The 25685-nt window shown below is 36.1% G+C and overlaps 1 protein-coding gene across 3 annotated transcripts in view; it reads right to left on the bottom strand.

The window, feature by feature from the left end:
* Nucleotides 1-5507: 5507 nt before the first annotated feature.
* The window catches only part of LOC137294749 (TNF receptor-associated factor 3-like), a 136567-nt gene continuing 116389 nt past the window's right edge, over nucleotides 5508-25685 (bottom strand). For all 3 annotated transcript variants that reach the window (XM_067825855.1, XM_067825854.1, XM_067825853.1), the window contains exons 3-10: nucleotides 25484-25588; nucleotides 24881-25051; nucleotides 24312-24392; nucleotides 15821-15895; nucleotides 14049-14168; nucleotides 10754-10867; nucleotides 9728-9926; nucleotides 5508-6516 (exon numbers count right to left, since the gene is read on the bottom strand). In XM_067825855.1, coding sequence (XP_067681956.1) covers nucleotides 5939-6516; nucleotides 9728-9926; nucleotides 10754-10867; nucleotides 14049-14168; nucleotides 15821-15895; nucleotides 24312-24392; nucleotides 24881-25051; nucleotides 25484-25588 — 1443 coding nt within the window. In that variant the 3' untranslated portion in view covers nucleotides 5508-5938. The remainder of the gene's footprint in view (nucleotides 6517-9727; nucleotides 9927-10753; nucleotides 10868-14048; nucleotides 14169-15820; nucleotides 15896-24311; nucleotides 24393-24880; nucleotides 25052-25483; nucleotides 25589-25685) is intronic.

Raw genomic sequence — 25685 nt, 5'->3', positions numbered from 1 at the left:
TCATATTCTGTACAAGATCTTTATCTACAGCCAAGGTCGAGGTCTGTGCACTCAGTTTCGCCACAGGCTTTCTATATTCTTGGATTGTAATCATTTCCTGTATCCCCTGGAATAGGACTTAAGCTTGTTGGACATCCACTGGCTCTCTTCTGTGGGCCATGCCCAAACTGGTTCCTGTGAGATTGCTCTGTGAAGCAATGAGGAAGCCAATGTTAGGGCCCTGTTACTTTCTATCTTCTTCTGATTTGGGAATTTACAAAGTCTCTTCCCATTTCCCACTGAAGAGCTTATCTTTATGGTACTGTTAATAAAGATTGTTCCTCAGCTGTAATTAGATGGATGAACATAACTGATACAAATGATAATCCAAGATTTGCTAGTAGCAACCTTTGCCATGTGGTTTGTTATAGCCTTGGATCATCTGAATAGTATCTCCTGCAATAACCATCTCAATACTTCCTGCTCAATACTTGGATCTTCTGCTGCATCAGCTTGAGGAGTTGACAGCCTCATCTTCAAAATTACTGAGACGCCAATAGTTTAGTCCCTGAATATTGTTTGTAAGACAAGTTGATTCTTGGCAACTTTCTTGACCTTTCCCAACAGCAAGAGCATACTTCTCAAAAGCTGATGGAGCTGACAAGCCTTACAGTGGGCAATGGATTGGTAAGCGTGTCAACATACTCCAAACAACCTCCCTGCAGATCCTGAGAGGATCAATGTTTTGTACCTGAGTGGGAGGACAAAATGTATTTATGCCCTTACATTTAGCCATGATAATCAAATAAGAAGCCAAAGCATAGAGAATAATTTTCAAAGAAGTTTGGGAGATAACTCTGGATAGCACTTAAAGGCCCACCAGGAAGAAAGGCAACACAAAACCATGGATTCTAAAATTCCTCTCCTGTTAAGCCTGTGAATTCAGAAACAAGTTTCAAGAAAAAAAGGCAAGAAAATGTTAGAGGGAGTATTTATGAGAATATTTGAAGTTCTTTCACACATCATTCTTAACCATGTCTGCATGTAATGTGATTTAGTCAGAAAATCTTTGTGTGGTCGGATTGGAACCTTGATTTTATAACCAAACACACAAAATGCATTCTGGAAACCTTTCCTAGTTCTGTCCATATACATTCAAGAACAAACCTTTGACATCACTAATGTGGATACAATAAATCTTGTTAAACTGAATTCTATCTGCAAAGGGTGTTTGAGGCACGGTCATACCTATTTTGTTTTGACAAAATACAAGTCAAATGTGATCACATCACTGTAACAATGGTCAAGTGACAATCATGGTTAAGCTTCATCAACACAAAATTTCCAGTGAACCAACAGTTACATAAACCATAAACTTTAAAACACCTTAGCAACATAGATATAGATCTAGAGTCTGTTCACTCAAAGATGGAGGAAAAAATCACTGCATAAAGTGCTAACCATAAGAAACAATATACAAGTCACACAAAATTGCAAAACAAGCAATTTTCTTTTATCATTTTTTATCGTTTTGTATCATTCCTCATATTCTTTTCCCTTTTTTGTTTTTGTATTGTGCTCAACAGTTCCATCATAAGTATCCCTCAACCTTATGGCAAACAGTATGTATGCACAAACATAAAGATCTTGTTTAAAGCACAATATTATCATATTAACACACATTTTGAACCAGTAACCACAGAGCATAATACAATTATTAAGTGATTTATGATAATAAGACCTAAAATTGTTGGAAAGCCCCCATAAAATTTCCACAACCTAACCCAAAACATCACCAGAGAAAACACTAAATATGATGCATAAAAGCTGTTATGCTGTGCATCAGTGTATATTTGAAAACCAACAAATATGGCAACACCATTCTCTTAGGAACTAACAATGTTGATTAAAGACATGCACAAAGACAAGGTTACTAATCTTAAAGCTCTAAGGATAAATGAAGAAAATATCAAATGTATCCCATAATAAAAATGACAAAGATGTGACAAAGGAAAAATGAGACATGAATCAATAAACAGTAGTGAAGCATTTGGGCATTTAGATAGTTCTATAATCAATATCCTCAGTAGTCATGTCATAAAAGCAGCTTGAAAACCTCTTTGTTTTAATGGTTCTCGATGTGCTTTTAACAAACTTCAAGGAAGTGTATGGTTGAGTGAATAAGTATGGCTGTACACTGCTTTTAGTAAGATAAAGGCAACACAACATTTCTCAAGGGGACACCAAAAATGGGCTTCACATATTGTGCCCATGTGGGGAATCGAGGAACCCCAGCCTCTGACATGACAAGTAGGTGCTTAACCTCACAACTACCCAACTACCCCCACATAAAAGTAAAAGTGACTGAATTGCAATTTGGTTGGAAGTAATCCGTTTTGTTTAAATCTGACCACAATAGCATTTGGTCAACCAATCAATATTTCTTTAAGGCCCTTTCTGAGTAATGAGATGTTATGCATTTGTATAGTGAAAAATGTGAAGTGCCCTTCCCCTCATTGTATTCTATACTCTATGACACAACACAGGAGCCTTGCTATGAACACCATACACAAATAACATTGGCCTATGATGAATGTTTTGTGAAGCTGGCCCCTGGCATCTTGCAGGAGAAAACATCAGTTTCATGTTAATTCCTCAAAATATATGTATGTACATTACATCAGTAGTATAATATTACATTTGCACAATTTCAATACAGTATAAAAGCATCTGGGTAACTGCTGAAACTGCTTTGTAAGATCTGTCCTTGAAACACCTACAAGGCATTAAGCATATATACTAACAAAAATACTAATCAGGAATACCACTTCCTTAATCATAGAAATTTCTGCTTGCAAGCAAGCAACCAGTTGGCAGGCCATGAGAAATTCTCTCACTGGGTGAATTATATGAAAGCTCAATGGTATCCACTGCATGATCATCCAACATTCTACATTATAAACTTATATATAAATCACTCCACACTTGGCAATATTCCCGCGGTATGGAAGTGGTCTCTAAATAATGGCATCTGGACCAGACAATCCCGTAATCAACAGCATGAGCATTGATGTACATAACTGGGATACGATAACATGTCCACAAAGCAAGCCTGATAACTCAATCCCGTTAGTTGCCTCTTACAACAAGCAATTGTTAATGCATAGATAACATAGCAAAGATAACAATATTGATGATGATATTTGCAAAGGAACCCAAGGCTTGCTTTTGGCGAATTTACATGACAGCCAAAAAAGCATCAGAAAGTACTCCATTAAAAATAACTGCAGCAGCCTACTGATGCCCCTTTGGAAATCAGTAATTGTTCAAAGTTTCCAGTCATTCAAACATTCACACAATAAATTAGATGACGTATGTGCAAAATTCCATTTACCTGAACATTCTCCCAAGTTTTTACATCAAGCCAGTATCATGCCTATATTTACACACACTTTCCATCTCCTGATTGTTCAAATGAATGGAACTTTACATTGTAGAATTCCTGAGAAAACATCATGAAACCTTCTCTCCAATCACTCAGTGTATTCAATGGTGCATACTGTTGAATCTATTTTATAGTGGCTAAAGTATATTTTTCAAATGCAAAAAGTGAGCTTACATAAACATACAGTTTCCCTTGTCACTATTTCTAATAATGTGTATTCATTGTTTTAGAAGTTTCAGCATTTCATCATATCAGACAAACAAAATACTGATGAAATGTTATTTGCTTGTAGTTACAGATTCCAGAGATTTGGTTAATGTTATATTTTCCTTGAATCAGAAACATGTTGTACATATTAGGGGTGGAAGACATATCTGAATTCGACAAACCTGTGTTAAGAATTTTCATAACTTGAAGGAGTCACAGTAATAATTGAAACCTAAAGAGATACTCTCAAAAATTCAAACATGATTAAGATGGTCACTATCACCACAAGAACCAGACAAGTCTAAAAAATATTTGGTATGACAGTTCTGTTCATCATCAGCTCAGTATTTGTGCTTAAAGACACAGCAGTCACAGCTTTCACACACAAGTGATAAAGTATACCCGTATTTCAAAATGCCATTTCAAGTCAATCATTTATTCACACATTCACACTGCCCAAGGTTCCTTTGCTACCCGCCCAGCAAGGAAAGAAACAGGAGGCAAATTGCATAACCATAGTTACTTCCTGATTTTGTGTACCAAAATAATGGTAATTTTTTTCTTTACATAAAATATTACTTGCCATGAAATATTTCCATTTTTCATATCACAATGTTTTGAGAAAAAGGTACAAAAATGTATAAATATCAGGTGAATTGTATCAACTTTATTCCAGTATTAAATCATCCTGCTTCTTTCTTTGACACCTCCTCCAAGAAAATAATACAGTACTAACAAAGTATTCATAGCCCAGTACCAAAATTGAGAAAAATGTATCTGTCTCAACCTTCATCAGCGCAATATCTATATTTCTCTGAATGACCCATGAGGCCCTATACTCTTCAAACACATGCAAATACACAGTTATCCTGGATTCACAGAGGAGATATTGTGCATCATGTTTGTACATTAAAGTATAAGTACCAAAGCTGAAAAAGACATCACACAAATGTGAAATTGATTTGGGTGCAGACCTGAAATTTTATTTTTCAGGGCCTTTACTGATTCAGTTTTAGTCTGTATTATTTTCTCGACATTGTCCCTACTTAATATACGTAAAAGATATAGTGGATAATGCCCTTTTAGCGATTTGATAAACATATATTCTAAACATATCAACATTAACATTAACATGAAAAGTTGCCGATGAACCCAGAATCGGTTTGGATTTTTTCGAAAATACACTTACACAAATGCAGAAGTGTGCTTTTTACTTTACTGGATAGTGTTTACAAAATTATGTTTCGCAAAGGCCAGTATTGGGACACCAAATACATAACATATATATCATATTCATCTGTGACATTTATGCATAATTAAATGAATTCCCCTCACACTTTACAGTCAAATTACAAATGGTCTTTGTCACTAAAAGCAACAGTGAGTGAGTGATTTTAGTTTTACGCAGCACTCAGCAATATTCCAGCTATATGGCAGCGGTCTGTAAATAATCGAGTCTGGACCAGACAATCCAGTGATCAACAACATGAGCATCGATCTGCGCTATTGGAACAGATGACATGTGGCAACTAAGTCAGCAAGCCTGACCATCCGATCCTGTTAGTCACCTCTTACGACAAGCACAGTCGCCATGTATGGCAAGCATGGGTTGCTGAAGGCCTATTCTACCCTGGGACCTTCATGGGCCTAATAACAACAGTCTAAATAAAATGAAACAAAAGATATTGGGTTAACATCGCACATATATTTTGCTCATATGACAATGTGCATTCATTTGTATGTGTGACTGCTTGTTCTAGCCCACATTTAAAGCTGGTTTCATAGTACTAGCTCACTGAGATACCACGCCGCAGTTAAGCAGTTCTGCTTGTACCCATTGATGTCGAGTGTCAGGCACGGACCATCATGTACCATATTTTTATTTTTTTTTGTATGATCAATCCACTTGCATCACAGAGGTGAAGTTCATTTTATGGTGAGAATAGATGGAATAAATATTTACATAACATACATATGGGGGGGAGGGGGGGATGTTTAGGTAGATGTGACACATATATACATATATATTTGTATATATATATAAGAAATTTCAATGAATGACATAAATACACATTGTGGGTGGATTTGATTAGATAACTCCCATCTAAATGCCCTAAATGCTTCAGCTACTTAATTGTTAACAGTTCTAAAGTAAAGATAACTTAAAGTAAAGATAACTTACAGAAACATTTCAGCAAATATGACACTTATATGTCATGCTTGTCTTTATGACATACATTGAAACACAAACTTTCTTTTCTCTGGATAATCGTCCCGAATCAATTTTTATAAGACATGTTATTTTCTTCAAACAATACGTAAATTTCCTGTTTCCACAGCAATCTTGATGAAGATTGTGTCATCTTTCAAATAGCTGTTTGTTGGGTTCTCCAGGACAGAATGGCTGACAAACAAAGGACATCCAGATGCGATGTTCATCTCTGTCTGCGGCTTGCGGAAGCTGCTGCTACTGGGATCAGGGTGGAAATGATCACTCAGATGGTGTCGCTCCGCACCTTGGTCCAGCAAGTACAGGGTGACCTTCTGCTGGAAGGGCCATGGAAGGAGAGAGTCGTACTCTCCACGCATGATGACAAAGAACAGAGACACGTGTGTTGTCTTGCCCATGCCATCGCCATTCAGGTAGACTCGAGCACACATTTTGTATCCATACTTGCTGGTGTAGAATGGCTGGCTGTAGAGTGACAGGGTTCTCCCACTCACAGCCTCCTGTTTGCGGCGTGTGTAGTCTCGGATCTTCCACAGCAGCACCCCATCATAGCTGGCAGTTTCCAAAATCTGAAATCTCAGATCCATTTCCGCAATTCGCACATCATGGATACCAATTTGTCGGTCATGCGCAGCAAGCTGAGTGGTGAAGGCATCTGTAAAGAAATGACAAAGGTAAACTTAAAATGTCACAGAAATTGCAATTCCTACCAGCTTCACCCTTAGATTTATCAGATATAGCATCTTCCTTTAAATAATCTTAAATAATCATTACTGTTCTTGCACGTTGCATATATGGATAATTAAAACATGCTTTGTCACAACTCTCAATGATCAACATCTGAAAATGCCTTCCTTTATTTACCTAAAACAGTAAAACAGTAAAATTACTATGAACATTGACATTACATTTTACAAGTGAAATTAGTTACATTTCCCCATGTTGATGCAGGTTAGATCTCCTTATTAATGTATACTGATGACCAGCTGAGCATTTCAGAATATTGCCTTTGGTACACTGTACCAAAATGAATCAGGATTTGACAGATTTACATTCATTGAATTGCATCAAACAGTTAACTGATGTTTGTAAACTCACAGATAATCGACTCTATTACTAACCAAGATTAGAGTCACTCAATATGACCTGGAGTTCAGATATTACATCAGTAAATCTATGCAGATAATGTAATTCAGAAGAATTTATATATTCCTGTTAGTATTAATCTGTTGATTAATGAAAGTGACAAAAACACTGCATCATGGATGGAGCTTTGGACCTTGCATACCTTAAATAACAAAAGCAGGTCAATAGACACCTGGTAATCCAACCTTCGTAGAAATTATGTTTTACTTTATGTCTGTAAACTTTCACTATTTTCAATTACATCAAAAGCATTTGGGTTTTTTAAAAAAGGAAATGGCTCTTTTTCTTAATGGATGCTATGTCTGTTTTATCAAGGTGTATTATAAATGAAGACACAATTAGAAGAAAGAGATTCTTCTGTTTTGAGGTAGTTTATCTTTGATGAAATGTAATTTAAAAACTGCTAGCAAAATGGCATATTTGGGAGTACACTTTCCCTGCAAAATAAGATTTTAGTACTTTTTTGGATTGAGTCTGATACTGGATTTGAACTCACAATCTCAGTGTGATGCACCTAATTGCCCAGAAAGTCAGCCATCCAAACCCACTCAGTCACCACGGTATCCATGACTACCTGACAACTGGTAGTCAAGATCACATATTTTGTGTAAACCCCCTACAAGTGAAGATTGGCATTGCTCCAATTTGCTCAAGGTACAAATATATGAAGTTAAAAATGTGTCAATTTAACATACAAACGCAAGTACAGTCTTGGTATTTTTTTTGCATTGTGTCCTGTTTGAAGTTTCCATTAAACCTGGGTAGCAGATACTACTGATAGCTGAGTTTAGTATCAGCGTTAACTATCATTTTTATTAATGTAATGCTGTTTGGTTTTCGCCACTTGAAATGCACTGATAAGTTGATCATTATACACTGACAGCAGCAGAATTTCCAATCACAAATGTAGCTCCGTCCTTACCATATATTTATCTATGTCATACGTAGCATCGGGAATTGCTCAATCCACAAATTATGCAAAGGTACTGCCCTATTCCCATCAACCACAAAATTGTTTGGTGAATCTGTGGATTATGCACATCATGGAATAAGCAAGAAATATATTGGCAGTCAGAGAGATATATTATAACACAAAAATATGCATTTTATCATAACATTTAAAATATCCTATTTATATTAACTAGCTCATAAGCTACATCAGCTGTCTGAACTTTAGCAGTCTTAAATATTTATGCAAAACTTCATCATATGATCTTAACAATGTAGATGTAATGACAACTATTTTCTTGTTTGAATAGCCATCAGATCAAACTGACAGCAAGATTGAAACGTTTTAAGCAGAATTGGTTTCCCACTGACTCCATTCGGTGTTCTACAGCAAATCTTTTGATAAGTCTGTATTCACGCTTTTCCTTTGTCACAGTCTCTAGCAGAAGACACATGCAGAAAATGTATCATTGTTGATGAAATGTTCAAATCTAATTTTGTCCCCCATCTCAGTGCAACTGTCAGTCGACTATAGGCAGTTAAACTATGAAACACTAATCAGTGTCTGAAAAAAAAAAAACGAGCTCAGCTAGGTTTCTAAATACACAGGAATGAGCACTACTAATTGCATAATGACAGGGTTTAGACAGAGTGTCACCCTTTCTCTGGGATTAAGCAAATATCTTGTGCTATTTGTGGATTGGGCAATTCTCTAAATTATGGATCCTTTTTTAAACCTTACAATCGAAGACATAACATTTGTCCTGCTTGGTCCTGGGACGAATGAGAAAAATAAATAAAAATAATCAACAAATGTTACCCATCCAACCACAAAATCATTTTAATTCTGACAACAACGTTGCTTTGACACTTGTTTTCTGTGTATCTCAGATGTATATGACAGATTACTACATGTGGTTGGGGTGCCCGTGTGTAGGGTCTTGATTGAGTACTTTGAAAGGTAGGTCTTTAAAGGCACCTGGGTTCATGGTAATGATGTTCACGGTTCCAGATCAGGGAAGTATGTCATTGTACAGATCAATGGACAAAAGTTGACTGAAAGTTTTCTGACACAGTATCGACCCATTGCATGGAAGTATTTATCTTAGTAATCTGTAACAAGTATTCTCAGCAATGGATCTTGTTGGTTCACATTTGTGAGACTGCCATTTGTTTCCATGACTGCCACAGCATTTCAGGATACTGTTGGTTGTTTGGTTTTCTTCTTTTTTTGGCTTTGTTGTCATTCTGTTTCAATAATTTGACCTTGTTCATGAATGTTTCACTGCATTACCACATCATGTTTGTCAGTGCGATAGCTTTCACACCTGGCTTTTTCAAATATTCCAGCAACAGGTTTTTGATATGATGAAAGCCATAATATTGCTAATGCCATAACAGTGTGACAACACCAAAGTGGTATCATAAAAAAATGACAGAACAAATAATTCAAAATCAGTTCACTATGCAGACACCTTTGTTTTCGTGGTCTCTATAGAGCTGGCAGAAAAGATTAGCTGTGGAGCTGATCACTTCGAATTCATGACTTCAAAGTCTTTGTTTAAATATATCAGTATTATTCTTGTTTTCTGTCAGCTCCTCTATAATGCACAATGACAATATGAACATTCCATGGTATATTTCTGAGTGTTTCCACAGATGGGAACAATCTGCTGCATTGTTGTTTATTATGTGTGTGTTCTTATTATGTTTGACCTGGGTATAGAAAAAGTTGTCAAAATTCATCAAATTCAAACTGTAATGGCCATTACCAGCCATTGTCGAAAGGCTTCCGTATCTTGCTATAGCTGAACCTCCTTCAGCATTAACAATCTGTCCTTGTAGCTCCTCTGTACGTTGTTTTAGTGCCTGTAGGTCTCTACTTTGCTGTTCAATCTGCTCTTTTCTTGGCAGCTCTTCCAACCTTCTTTCAAGAATGATAGTTCTTTCTGTCAAACCAACCATCTTTACCTAAAACCCAATACAAATCCTTGTACAAATCCGTGTTTGGCAATTTCTACACCTTGGATCTGTGCACCTTCTTGTTTTACATGTAACAGTACTCAAGCCATGCTGAAGAGTGAGTGAATGGGTTAAGTTTTACATTGCTTCTAGCAATATTCCAGCAATATCACAGCGAGATATACCAGAAATGGGTTTCACATATTGTACCCACGTGGGGAATTGAACACAGGACTTTGACATGATGAGTGGATAGAGGTAGGCTACCCTACCTCCGTCATGATGAAGAAATACCTGTAGTTCTCATTAGCAGTTGTTTATTAATCCACAGCAATATATGACAAGAAAAGCATAATGTTTTCCTGATACCTCTCTACATTTGCTACTAAGTGAAAACCATAAAAAAACTATTTATTCACACTACATTTAATACATTCATGCTCTTGCTACACTGACATACATTGTTACATTGTCGATTTGTGCAACATGATCAATTACCAATACTTTTACTGGAAAGGACATTCTTCCCATTAACCATAAATGAACTGTCTTTTTTGGTTCCTTAATTCTTCCCATTTGTCTGTTCTTGCCATATAATATCATTAACTAAATAAGTATCGATCCATTTTCCTGTTTTGTAAAAAGTAAACTCATTCGTGAATGCCACAACATATAATTATCAAACATGTGAACACTTTTTATTATGGTGATGCATCAATATGTCAATCTTCTCAAAAGTTTAATCTGTATGATTAAATCAACAGAAAAAGAAATGTAAATAAAAATACTAATAGTGTTAATTGAAATTGGATGAATATTTAAAGAGAAGTACATACCCTTAGTTCCTTGAGTGTTTTCTCCAGAGATCCTACTTTCTGTTTCAGTTCCTCATTTTCTTGACTTCTAGCTGCTACCTCCCCACGGAGGGCATCTCTCTGCTGGGTGATTTCCTGATGAAGCACAGTTTTATCATTTTGAGATAAACTGCAGCTGATTATGACATACCAACAATATTGACTTTACATTTGTGTATCCTTTTACATTTTACAAATTGGGTTAGTATGTTTGGTAGTTGGCGTGTAAGTATGTGAATGAGTGCATGCCTTACAATGTTTTGTTCAGCACCTGGTTAGAATTTGTCTGCAGACATTAGTCTGTAGTGTCTTGTTCAGCATCTGGTTTAGAATCTGTCTAAAATCATTAGAGTCTGTAGTGTCTTGTTCAGTACCTGGTTAGAATCTGTCTCTAGACATTATAGTCTGTAGTGTCGTGTTGAACACTTGTTCTAAATCTGTCTCCAGACATAAAAATCGGTGGTGTCTTGTTGAGCACTTGATCTGAATCTATCTCCAGACATTAAAGTCTGTAGTGTCATGTTCAGCACTTGTTCTGAATATGTCTGCAGACATAAAAATCGGTGGTGTCTTGTTGAGCACTTGATCTGAATCTATCTCCAGACATTAAAGTCTGTAGTCTCATGATCAGCACTTGGTTAGAATCTGTCTCTGGACATTATAGTCTGTAGTGTCGTGTTGAACACTTGTTCTGAATCTGTCTCCAGACATTAGAGTCTGTAGTGTCTTGTTCAGCACTTGATCTGAATCTGTCTCCAGACATTAAAGTCTGTAGTGTCTTGTAAAACACTTGTTCCGAATATGTCTCCAGACATTAAAGTCTGTAGTGTCTTGTAAAACACTTGATCTGAATCTGTCTCCAGACATTAAAGTCTGTAGTGTCATGTTCAGCACTTGTTTAGAATCTGTTTCTAGACATTAGAGTCTGTAGTGTCTTGCTGAACACTGGTTCTGAATCTGTCTCCAGACATTAAGTCTGTAGTGTCTTGTTAAACACTTGTTCTGAATCTGTCTCCTGACATTAAAGTCTGTAGTGCCTTATTTGGGCACTTGTTCCAAATCTGTCTCCGGACATAAAAATCTGTGGTGTCTTGTTGAGCACTTGATCTGAATCTGTCTGCGGACATTAAAGTCTGTATTATCATGATCAGTACTTGGTTAGAATCTGTTTCTAGACATTAGAGTCTGTTGTGTCTTGCTGAACACTTGTTCTGAATCTGTCTCCAGACATAAAAGTCTGTAGTGTCCTGTTCAGCACTTGATCTGAATCTGTCTCCAGACATTAAAGTCTGTAGTGTCATGTTCAGCACTTGTTCTGAATCTGTCTTCTGACATTAAAGTCTGTAGTGCCTTGTTGAGCACTTGGTCTGAATCTGTCTCCAGACATAAAAATCGGTGGTGTCTTGTTGAGTACTTGATCTGAATCTATCTCCAGACATTAAAGTCTGTAGTCTCATGATCAGCACTTGGTTAGAATCTGTCTCTGGACATTATAGTCTGTAGTGTCGTGTTGAACACTTGTTCTGAATCTGTCTCCAGACATTAGAGTCTGTAGTGTCTTGTTCAGCACTTGATCTGAATCTGTCTCCAGACATTAAAGTCTGTAGTGTCTTGTAAAACACTTGTTCCGAATATGTCTCCAGACATTAAAGTCTGTAGTGTCTTGTAAAACACTTGATCTGAATCTGTCTCCAGACATTAAAGTCTGTATTATCATGATCAGTACTTGGTTAGAATCTGTTTCTAGACATTAGAGTCTGTAGTGTCTTGCTGAACACTTGTTCTGAATCTGTCTCCAGACATTAAGTCTGTAGTGTCTTGTTAAACACTTGTTCTGAATCTGTCTCCTGACATTAAAGTCTGTAGTGCCTTATTTGGGCACTTGTTCCAAATCTGTCTCCGGACATAAAAATCTGTGGTGTCTTGTTGAGCACTTGATCTGAATCTGTCTGCGGACATTAAAGTCTGTATTATCATGATCAGTACTTGGTTAGAATCTGTTTCTAGACATTAGAGTCTGTTGTGTCTTGCTGAACACTTGTTCTGAATCTGTCTCCAGACATAAAAGTCTGTAGTGTCCTGTTCAGCACTTGATCTGAATCTGTCTCCAGACATTAAAGTCTGTAGTGTCATGTTCAGCACTTGTTCTGAATCTGTCTTCTGACATTAAAGTCTGTAGTGTCATGTTCAGCACTTGTTCTGAATATGTCTGCAGACATAAAAATCGGTGGTGTCTTGTTGAGCACTTGATCTGAATCTATCTCCAGACATTAAAGTCTGTAGTCTCATGATCAGCACTTGGTTAGAATCTGTCTCTGGACATTAAAGTCTGTAGTGTCATGTTCAGCACTTGTTCTGAATCTGTCTGCAGACATTGAAGCCTGTAGTGTCTTGTTCAGCACTTGTTCTGAATCTGCAGACATTGAAGTCTGTAGTGTCTTGTTCAGCACTTGATCTGAATCTGTTTCTAGACATTGAAGTCTGTAGTGTCTTGTTCAGCACTTGTTCTGAATCTGTCTGCAGACATTGAAGTCTGTAGTGTCTTGTTCAGCACTCATTCAGAATCTGTCTCCAGACACAGACAGCAGTGCCTTGTTAAGTACACATAATTAGCTATCAGCAGGCTCAGGAAAGGGAATTCTGCAACTTCAGCCACTTGTACAAAGGCACCTTCAAAATATCACAAGCAATCAACATACTGAAAATACTGCCGAAAGTTTGGTGGAATACATACCAAACAAATATCTTCATGTTTTTGCCCCTTTCTCTACATTAAAATAATTTACAGTTCCAAATGATGCTGAAAAAATAAGTAAACAATTTGCTAATTAGTGCCTAATATTAATTCTTACTGGAAAGGTTAATCACACTGATGGCTATGTTTTTTCATGGGTCTTAATGACTGTAGCAAAAATACTTCTTCATATTCAGCCAACTTTTTCAAATAATGATAGTAAACGTCCTGATTTTCTCCGTTTTATATATATGACTTTCTAAGAAGCTCTATAGTATCACTGTATTGTTTATTCAGTGATTTCTACCAATTGTAACAGCAACTTAAGCTTCTGTGCAGATGCAATCAAATGACAACTCAAATATGAATTATTTGGTCTCCAGTTGAAGCTTACATATTTTGTTTATTGGAAGCACATAGCAATTGTAATTCATTAGTTATTTTTTTTATTTGACAGCAAAAAACATCCTCAAAAACTATTTACACTCATTTCTGATTTTCAGATTCAATCAGATACACAGTGTCTACACACATACAATTTACCTGTAACTGTGATCGAATTTCAAAACTCTGCAACTCCATACTGCCTGTGTACATAGTAACTAGCTCAAGGTGTTCATTTACACTGTTCTTGATGTGCTCTTCAATATCTGCTTCTGTCCCCTGTGACAAATAAAACAGTGACACTGCACTGTAGATCATCTTGATATTTACCATATGAAAACCACTTAGAAAGCATTGCTGTTAAAAATCATTGAGGACAAAGATATAACAACATAAAAGAAGTAAATGGGCTAAAATAAAGTGTAGATTATTGTAACAGTTCAGTTTCAGTGTACTTTGATCAAAGTTTCTGCCAGGTAAGCTAAAACATATCACATGATTATAGTTTGCGCTGCACTCAGCAATATTCCAGCTCTATAGCCAGTGATCAAGAGTACGAGCATTGATCTTCACAGCTGGGAACCAATGCCATGTGCCATCCAAGTCAGCGAGCCTGACCACCCGATCCCGTTAGTTGCCTCTTAAGACAAGCAGAGTCGCCTTTTATGGCAACATGGGTTGCTGACGGCCTATTCTACCCCGGGACCTTCACCAGTCTAAAATGATTATAGATGTGGCTGACCGATGCACACAGGTATGTGGATCCAAAGGATTTGCTCACTCCAAACTTTAGAAGCATTAGGAATGCAAAATCGTAAAATGATATCATTTGGGAACATATTTCAAAAACTTTACATGCACTTTTTTTCCTACTGTTCATGATTAGTTTACACACAACATAAGCTCAAATGGCTCTAAAGCTAAGTTATTTCTTCTGACATGAATCATTAAGAAGACAGATGTTCTTGATCTTGTGCAACTGAGAGTGGCTACTTCTGTCCCACCTTCCCAGTACTGCCATTCAATACCTGACAGTGATATAACACTGTTAATCATTTTGAAATTCATGGATGCATGACAAGATAGGATACTCGTCAAATCGGGCAAAACTTCAAAAATTAAGAATAAATGCTGAAAACAACAGATCAGACTTTAGATGGAAAGTATGTCACTCAGCCATTGTATGATGAGAGACTGTCAACTCACCTGGCATGAAATACATGTGCAGTGTACAGGCACAAGGTGTCATCTAAAAGACATTTTATACTATTTCTTGTGTTCTGATTATGTCTCACCTGTTGATTAACATCTTGCATGTCTTTCTTTCAAAAGTTTATGTTGAGAAATGTAAAAGATTAAGTATGATACCCATAGATAAGCTTTAATCAGTCATCATATTTAATGTTTCAAAATACATGTATATATGTGGCATGGCCACACAACAATCAACAGTATTGGATACTTTTTGTAAATTTTCATGACATGCTGTTTAGTTTCCCCCAAGGACATCTAATCTTAGTTGATATGTATTTCCTCCAGCCCAACCCCACAGTGGTTTAAATGTTCTACACTTTGGAAAAAGAAAATAAATGGCAAACACTGAGACACACATGCTGACCTCCACATTCCCCTCTATTTCTCTAATCAGGAAAAATTAGCCTATCTTCCTGTAGTTCCAGATACTTACCAGGCATATCCAATAGTTTTTATGCGAAATCTTGCTTCATCTTTAAGTTCCACAATAATCATTCAACAAGCTTACATTAAATGTATACCATTTCAACCAACACTAATCTTTCACAAAGGTAAAGAAAATACACTTTCATGATTTCTACACATCACATTTCTATCTCATATTTTCATTATTTATGGTCAAAGAAGAATTTATCTGATTATCTCAAAACAGTAGCAATGACAACCGCAAAACTCACCACAAACGTACAACCTGCAGACTTGAAACGACATTCATGCGGCTTTTTGAGGCATGATTTGCTGTGTTCATTCAACTAAAACAAAAACAAACTGTCTTCAGAAACTGAAAAAGATACCACTTGAAATTTTTACACAATATCTGTTAAATGTTACAATAACAAAACAAAAATACAGCTCATCTGACTACATCAACTCAGTCCTGAGTAACACAGAAAAACATCAAAAAACTTGATGGGCAGCTGAAAGGTCCACAGGAAATAAAAATATCAAATCATTTTTTACAATTCTCCCTCCATGATCCACAATGCTTCTGTCAACAATGCTGGTTTGCCTTGCGCTCAGTGGTGTAACTAAGATAGATGGCTTCCAAATGGTGTAGCAAATAGTCCAAGAATGACATGGGCATAATGCTTGTTGGACAGAACTTTCTTCATGTTTTGGAAGCAGTGAAAATTTCACAGTGCCAAGTCTAGTGAATACATGTATATGCATATAAGATGTTCAGTTATTTCCGGGCAAAAGCCATGGTTTCAACAGACTTTTGCATAACTGCTTTGTCCTGGTGGAACGACATACTTTTCATGAGTCATTTTGGCCTTACAATTTTGACAGGTAATGCTTTTGGCCTTTTCAGAGGTAGTCCATCATAGTCTTTTGAACATTTTCTATAGTAGAGGCAGTTGAAAGCTCATCACATTCACCTTTGGAACTTCACAGTGGCAACAGCAAGAGGACCACCATCCTATCCATGTACAAATGGATAGATATTTTTCCATTTTTGATTCAGATACTGACAGCTGTTGTCTGCAGATTAGGTGCAATTTCATCATTAGAAAATGTGTAATCACTTTGATGCCTGCAGAAACATACTACCTGTAAAAAATGGCAGCTTTCCTCATCATGAACACATCCTATATAGTTAAGCATAACAATAATAATATATGTATAGATAGATAGATAACTAGCATATCAATTAATTAGTTAATCCGAAGTGAAATAATCCATAAATTTGTCTCAAACACAATGTTGGTTTTGAGAAAATTCTGATATTATTATTGACAACATTACTGAAATGTGCAAACTCAACTGAACACTGAATAAATTTTATTGTCTTATTGTAAACTAAAGACACCATTAATCACTTGTCTGTGTATTTCTTGTCAACAATAGAGCTGTTACAATTCATTAGCATGTTCAGCAAATTAAACCATAAGGTTTCATGAATCCAATTCAGTATTAATGATAATTTCATTAGCATATACATTTTTGAAAAAGAAATGTTTTCACTTGAATTGGGTTGTTAATTCATCAAAGTGAGGTATGAAAAATGGAATACATCGAATATATCCAGGACAATAGTGAAAACTCTGGTCAGTGCTTGTCAAGTTAAGATGGTCAAAACATGTCAAAGAATTTATTTTGTTAAAGTTTCACTAAACATAATGGATATTCATATGTACAATTGTAGCTGGTAGCACATATTTGTATTTGTTACTCAATATTGGTGATGTGGCACTTAACTAGGAGCCCAAGCCAGATTGTATTTTGTGACCATCTTCAACAAGCAGAAGCTTCATGTCAAGTCAAATATTGTAAGCTATGATAATCATATTGGCATACAGACTGTCCTGATTTAACAGACTTGTACTTGGACAAACTTTCTTATGAAACAGAAACAAAAGTTCAAATGAATTGAAATTCAAGTACAGTCTGAAAATAAGGAGAACATAAGTTGTATATTTTTTTAAGATACCCTTCATAACAAAGCAAAACTGGTCAAATTAAAAGAAATGTATAGATCAAAGATGGGAGAGGCCATGGCATGCTGTTTTTGACCAAGTGATGTTCAGCCACCAAACATGTACAACTGATGAATGAAACAAACAGTCATAGATAAATCTGTATTGTGTGTATCATCTTTGCTTTTGATAACTGGATTGACAAAGAATGGATATTTCTTACTGCAGGCTACATAAAAGTTTACCTAACTCTTGAGTAAACTAACAAAATAAGCACAAAAGACAAACTTCGCCACTATGGTATCTGACCTAACAGGACGCAGATACTTGGTGTTTGATGCTGTTATCCACTGGTCAGGGTGTTGCTTCAACCTTGCTCGTAAACAAAAGCACTTATTCTGAAATAAAACAAAAAGACCTAATGTGCCTTACATAGTGTTTAGCACAGAGAAATATTTAACTGTAATTTCAACTGTGCCTTACAACATAGCTGTTATGTATTGCTAACTCCCCATGGGATTTTGATATCAGCATTCGGAAAATAAAAACACACATGGAAAGTAAGTGGTCACATTTCACAGTATTTTCAAAAAGGAAGTGAAACATTATGTATGAATATCTCAATGTCAAGACATATTCAAAATGAAACACATTGAATGCACTGTGTAAAATGAGATCATGTGATAAGAAGTACTTGTCTCTCTCCAAGGAACTTTGAGAAGAAGGGTGACTAGTTTCATACAAGCAAGGCACATGTATTTTAGACACTGGACTCTAACCTAAAGAATCTGACAACCATCTTTTTGTAATTCATCCATAAGTGGAACATTTTTGTTTTCTCCTCTATTTGCCACTAAAGAAAAATAAACAAGTAAGTTTCACTATACTTAGCCAGCTCTGTTCCTAGGGTTTGACGACTGAATCAGTCACTACCTGAAGGTGTGACGTCATTCTTGGGAAATAGTTTCCTTCAATGCAATGTCCCTTCAAATGTCATGAAATTCACTCAACAAAATCAGCTATGATTAGAGTGATGTATTTGGTTTAGTGCATCCTTGCATCTTTTTCTGCAGAAAACAGGAAATTAATGCAGTGTTTTTTCCATCAATTCCCTTTTTTGCCTTACCTCTGTAACTATATTTTTTGTTATCAGTTACAATTTTATTTCCTCAAAGAGATCACTGAAAGATATTCTAGAACCTTCAGTATTCCCAGACACATAGTTCTTAATATGTGAAACAGGTAACAAATACAACCAGTAGAATAGGGGAGGTAATTCAATTGTTAACTAATGTTGTGTTGTGCTGGTGTGGTAAGATAATGAAATCAACTTTATTTCAGTCTCTCCTCTGAAATGACAACAACAAAGGTAAAGACTCAACTACTGTTGCTGCTGCTGCTGCTCATGATGATGATGATGATGATGATGATGATGATGATGATGATGATGACACCAAATTGATGGCAATGATGAATTATCTTTCTCCAACGTCAAAGAATTTCTATCAGGTATGAGTCGTTTTCAACAGTTTTAAAAACATAAATGTTTCCATATTTAGAACATTTTGTACATATTTTTGATTCAAGGATATCTTCTTCAGCTTCCAGAGAATTTTCGAGAGTTCAAATCTTAATTTTACACATTCCACTTAGATGACGTTCGAAGAAAAAATTACTTCCATGTCACCACACATCCTCTTTTTATTTTCCCAAATGCAAGGGTTTTCATTGAAGATATGGTCACTTTGTAAAAAATGTATTAAAAAAATGGATCTTCAAAGTTTTATATGAGAAACAGAAAATACTTCAGTCACATCTGCATACATTAAAATCCATCATCATTTTCAAGGAGAAGTCCTTTTGTTCTTTTACAGTACACTGTACAAGTCTGTGTCAGCTGCAAACAAATGAAAAACACATGTAAAAGTTACTGTATTACATGTGTTCTGCATCATACTCAACGTTTAGTCAGACCTTAAAGGTCACAATACAAAGAGGTATTATGTTGGGCAATCAGGTCCATTTGGAAGGGTCAGTCCTTCACATGAACTGCCTCTATTTGTTGTTGTATGGTAACAAACATTTGTTAGTATGTCTGCAAAATGCAAAACTTTATGCAAACTAGTCTGTGTAGTTTGAGTGGAAGCAAGATGAGAAATATTCTCACAAAGGGTCAAAACATCAGAAGTATCAAACACAATTTTGATGTAGGAACAGTTGTCAAACAAAGGTTCAATTACCACACATAAGATCCTACACTACAAGACATTTATTTTAATCTTACTCATTTTTGCAACATGAGCAAAAATATTCTTCAGAAAAAGGACTGAGTGTCATCAAATGGAAAGAACTAAATCTACTGTATGTAATAGTCATTAATATGAAATACAACAAATAAATTTCAAAATTACCTCATCTCTTGATGTTTTGTTAGTTTGTAGAAATCCAGACTTCTTTAAATCTGGGAAGCCATTTTAACAGTAAAAGCAGTACTAACAAAATCACTGACAGTCAGTTCCTAAACATAGTAATAGCATAAAATATTGTCATGTTCTTCAATCTCTAAAACAGGAACAAGACATCTTGCAAAAGTAAATTCAAAGAATATTCAGCAGTTTGTAAGTCCTGTTAAACATAAACAGCGACTGTGCTTGTTGTAAGAGGCGACTAAGAGGCGATGGGGTGGTCAGGCTCACTGACATGGTTGACACATGTCATCGGTTCCCAACTGCGCAGATCAATGCTCATGTTGTTGATCACTGGATTGTCTGGTCCAGACTCGATTATTTACAGACAGCCACCATTTAGCTGGAATATTGCTGAGTGCGGCATAAAACTAAACTCACTCACTCACTCACTCCCGTTAAGCAGCTTTAGCTAAGTTTTCGACCTGCAAAATATGCTGAGCACTGCAACTTCAATAAGTCATTTCTTTTGGTTCACTAGGGCTGTGGAACTACAAAGAAAACATCATTATATTTCAGTCTGGAAACAAACTTGTTCAGACACGGTTAGGCTAAATTAAAGTGGTGAAATGTTTCTCAGGTTTCAGCGCGTCACTTTTATTTGTGCACATAACAATTTTTTATTCCCATTTAAAAAAATAATTTTGACTTGGTTGAGTCCTGATCTGTCTGTAAGAACAAGTGTGACCATGCTAAACTTGCCAAGATGTAAGAAAATAAGAGAAAAATATGAAAAATGTGTTCCTCACTCAGTTTGTTTTGCTATCAAATATTTTTAAAAAAGTCCTACTGCCCTCATCACTTTTGAAAAAAATGTACCTGAGAAACACTTAATTTTTTATGCAGCCTTATACTTTGCATTGCAATCAGTTTAAAAATCTTAAGAAATGAAAAGTTCACAATTCAGTGACATTGAATTTTGTGACTTGTACTTGGAAAGTTTCTTATCCACGACATCAGTGTGTACTCCAAGTGGCTGCCAACCTCCCTCTTTCTTGTAGGAGTTCATAGATGGGAAAACATGTTGTTTATGGAAATCTGTCTTTGGTGAAAAACTCCAAAGTCGATTCAGTGAATAATACTGCATACATTCCAAAATGTGAGACAAATGTATCAGCTGCAATCCAAAAATTGAAATCAGTAGGTTTAAAAATTACCATAAAAACATTTCATAACACATCTTTTCACTTCATCTCTTGAGGAAGGGACATAACCCTTTGTCACTATTGATGATAACCCCTTTGGTACAAAACATGTTCTTAAGTGGTATTCTAATTAGTATGAGGGCCACATACACCTGTAAACCAAATCTCAAAACGAAGAAGTCTGCATTTGAACTTGAAACCAAAAGAGGTATTCATTAGATATGTATATATTCACAAAGAAAAAAGTTAACCCGTGATATTTTTATGAATGTTTTTCCCCCATTATTTCAAAAAGTAATATTGGGAGAGTCGAGTTTGGGCAAGAAGACATAACCTGTGAATCATATAAAACAGTATGGCCCAACTGTATTGGTATACATTTAACGATAGCTGAAACATCCACTCAAGCAAATTAATTGAAAATGGCATTGAGACGATTGTCAATCGACTCGAAGAATTACATTATTGGTATGTATACCGAAGGAATGTCCTTTAAGGCAAATGGACAAATCTGGGCTACCATTACACTGTTGTTAGCCATTTAGTCTGGAAACATGTGAAGAGAGAAAGTGCAATGGGCCGTTCAAGGTCTGGAAGACCTCCTGTCACGACACTGGTATCTAAGGACCTGGAGGAAAATCCATTGGTCGAACAAAAGTTGCTTCTTACTTCATGTTACTCATGTGTTAGGAGGCGTAAGAACACAGCTTATACTCCCAGGAACATTCTGTCAACTGTTGCCTTTGGAGGAGGATCTGTTATGGTGTGGGGATGCCTCCCTCACGGTTACAGGCTGAATTTGGCGACCATCAGGGGCAGCTTCAGCTCAATACATCTGAGGCATTCTGCGGCCAGTCCTTGGCCCTTTTTCTGATAAAAATCCACTTGTTACATGACCTCAGTACATGGATGACAGCACCAGGCCTCATCAGTCGTGTCGTAGAAAATTACATAAGTACACATGCAGCTCTACCCTGGCCAGCATTAAGCCCAGATCTGAACACTTTGGAGCATGTGTGACATTATGGGGATACAAATCCAGTCACAGAACCCTCCAGTACAGAAGTTACATCAGTAGGAGGTAGCTCTCCATGCTGTATAGTTATCATTGACCCCAGAACAGATCCAACGTTTGACTGGAGGCATGAAACGTAGAGTGGAATGTGTTATCCGGGTATGTGGCGAGTCCACCCGGTACTGATTAGTCTCATGGAAGCACATACACTAGTGTCTTCAAGGAACATTTTCATGTGACAATGTCAAAGTCAACACCCTTTCAATGACCTGCAGCTCCATACTTTGGGGGTTTTTCAGGTGGGCAAAAACAGTACCTGTGATAAAATGACATAATCGCTGTCAAGTTCTTACCAAAGGTAACCTACGTTGCATCTTGCCAGATGGTTGTTCAATCAGATGGCATTTGTATGGCTCAGAATGTCTGAGCACTTAGGGCCATTGTACACCTGATATGTTTTTAGCTAATTGGCACTATGAAAATAAGGGGATGCCTAACTTTTTTCTTTGTGTATAGACAATAATACAGATTCTTTCAAACTTCACTATCAATATGCTAGTATTTGCATGTCAGATACTAAATAATGTACACAATGATTCATTGATCTTCATGTACCAGAGCTCCAGATAAGATTTAGCTCAGGTGGAGACTGTTTGCACTGAAGTGGGTATTATATATATTGAGTGGCTATTTCATTATCAGTTACCACTGGTTTCGAATATGTGTGCATTCCAGGGATTTTGATCAGTTAAGTATACGCCATTGAGTAAGTTTACTGAGCAGGTGCATACTGCCTTATGTCATACCTAATTAGGACCAACTTTAATATAATGAAAATTATTTCATAAAATAATCACTCATCCTGCACTGACAGTACAACCAACAAAAGTCCATATGTCGTATATGTTAGTGCTATGAGCATTCATTTCGTTAGCGGAGTTTGGCGCAACATAAATGCACATATCATTATTATTATGTAAGTCTTATTACTATATACAGTTGTGAAAATAATGCATTCATAATGAAAATAAACCTAACAACAATTAACTGAAATGAAACTATCCTGAAATAGTGAAGAAGCAAGAGTATGAAGGACTTAAAATGAAACAGAGAGAGATTTGTCAATCGGGCTCCTTTTTTAACTAACAACCACACTGCCCTTCATAAAAAGTGTGTTTGAGTGTCTGAACCGATTCAAGATTCTTTATATGACGGTAATGAGCAGATCCATGAATTCTCACTTTATCGCTTCCTCATAAAGCTAGAGATTGATGTTCCAGTGTTTAACTGTTTCAGCACATGATGAATATCATTAAGTACAATGCCACAGACAAAATCCTTGACAATCAGTTTCCATATACATAGCAACACTACGCAATGTCTGTACATTCTCTGTCATATGGCAGTGTTATTTTTAATATAAATCAATGCTGTAATTCAGTTACATTAATCCATTAATACTAATCATAGGTTTACAATTTTGTCTTTGACACTAATAAGTAGACAGGAATGTATTATTATCAGAAGTAAGCAGTGTTGTGGAAGGTACTTTGTGAGACACTTTTGGAGTCCAATGAAATCTGGCATCTTCTTCAAAAGACTTGAATGATTTAGTGGTGTACGGAATGTAGTGGAAGGTTTATGAGCACGATGTCTCTAACATCTTACATTTCTTAAAGACAAGGGGTTATCTAAAATCATATTTACTCTGGACATCCAGCCCAGGCCAACTGTTCGACTTTAATGACATTGTTACTATTAATAATACATGTATCATGTTAATTACTTACTACTGCCTCTAATTGTACTACCCCTCCAACATGTAAAGCCATTATATTACTTCACAATAATCAGTGAGTAATTTGAATATATTTATAAACATGATTAATTTTATAATACAGTTGTTTATCTTCCTACAGGTCTTTGCTGTTGGTTGGTTTTACATTAACTTCCTTTTGTGCATAGTTTTCTGGGTTTCTTCATGTGGAAATCAACAAGTAACAATGTTAAAGAAGTTCAGTTGATGTTTGCACAAATTACAAAGTAAACAAGCAATAATTGTAACAAAAATTGACCATTTGAAATTATTAGCATAAGCATTGAAACTCTTTTACACATTGACTCACATCTTTTCTAGCCATAGGTTGTGCCCCACATTTAAATGGACAAGGGATGACAGTTTCTGGGCAGTCCTCCTCATGGTGTTTCTGTGAAAAAAAACACATGAAAGAATTTATTCTTGCATTCCTGAGGAACGTTTTCAGCTATTACAATGATTCCTTCTTTGTTGGTTTTACCTAAAATCTGGGATATCATACAAGGACAAAATAACAAGATAATGTGTCATTACATTAGAACAGTGAATTAGGAAACATACTAAAACACAACAAAGTATGTCACATAATTAAAATGTTTATGATCTGATAACAGCGTCATGAATATATTTGTGTCCTATTACAGTGTAAGATATTCTGTCTGAGTTTTGAGTACATCCCTTTAACCAGTTCAGAGAATAACAAAGCCTAATATTGTGGGGATAAAGACTATAGCATAAATTGGTGTTTTGGTGGAGATTCTTACAGTCATCAAGCTAAAACTTCGTTCTGTTATTTACACAATTAAAATAATCAGTTCAGAGAAGTGAAATGAGACATAACAGACACAATGACTACCAAGACTGAGCAAATTTACTTACCCTTTCATCTTTGACAGGATACTGTGTTTTACAATATCTGCAAGTGATCTGACGAAATTGACATGCCGACTGAACATGCCGATCCATATCTTTAGAAGGAATAACTTCCTTACAACCATACTGCTTGTTTGGGCATTCAAGTCCTTGGTATGGGCAGTTTGACATGTGGGTCTGTGGACAATGTCAGTGCAAATGTTAAAGATATAAACTAGAAATGCGTATCACTAATTAAGCATCCTGGAAGACAAGATAAACATTCAAACTAGAAATAATGTTTGCAAGCACCCGAAGACAAAGGCTGCCCTTTCATCATTATTTAGAGAAATCCAATTACACTGACATTGATGGATATGGATAAAAAGCACTCTTGATGGCACACTAATATTCTAGAGGCCACGACAAAACATCTTCACAAGTGCACAAACACACAAACAAATACTTGTGGTATAATAAGATCGTTGTTATTCATTTCAATGATATTGTTTGGAATGAAAACATTGAAAACACTGAAAATGTTCTTTCAGAAAAAATCATTGTAAATAGTTTCTATTAGCCATATCAACCTCATTTATGTGTGGATGCTATATCATCAAGCAAACCTACTTCCAAGTCTTTCCAAGGTACAGTCACTGTACAGCCCTGGGCACGATTCTGACAGTAGACTGGGACTTGACGAATTTCACGTCTTGCACTTGCATCACGAAAGAGCTGAAAGAATGTGTCCCACAAGAGGCTATATCATTATTATGTCACAAAGAGAATTAGTTTAAATCAACAGATTACCAGAACATGATGATACCTCACA

Source organism: Haliotis asinina, chromosome 8 (genome assembly GCF_037392515.1).
Source record: "Haliotis asinina isolate JCU_RB_2024 chromosome 8, JCU_Hal_asi_v2, whole genome shotgun sequence".
Classification (NCBI taxonomy): domain Eukaryota; kingdom Metazoa; phylum Mollusca; class Gastropoda; order Lepetellida; family Haliotidae; genus Haliotis; species Haliotis asinina.
This window is presented reverse-complemented; position numbering and strand designations above follow the sequence as displayed.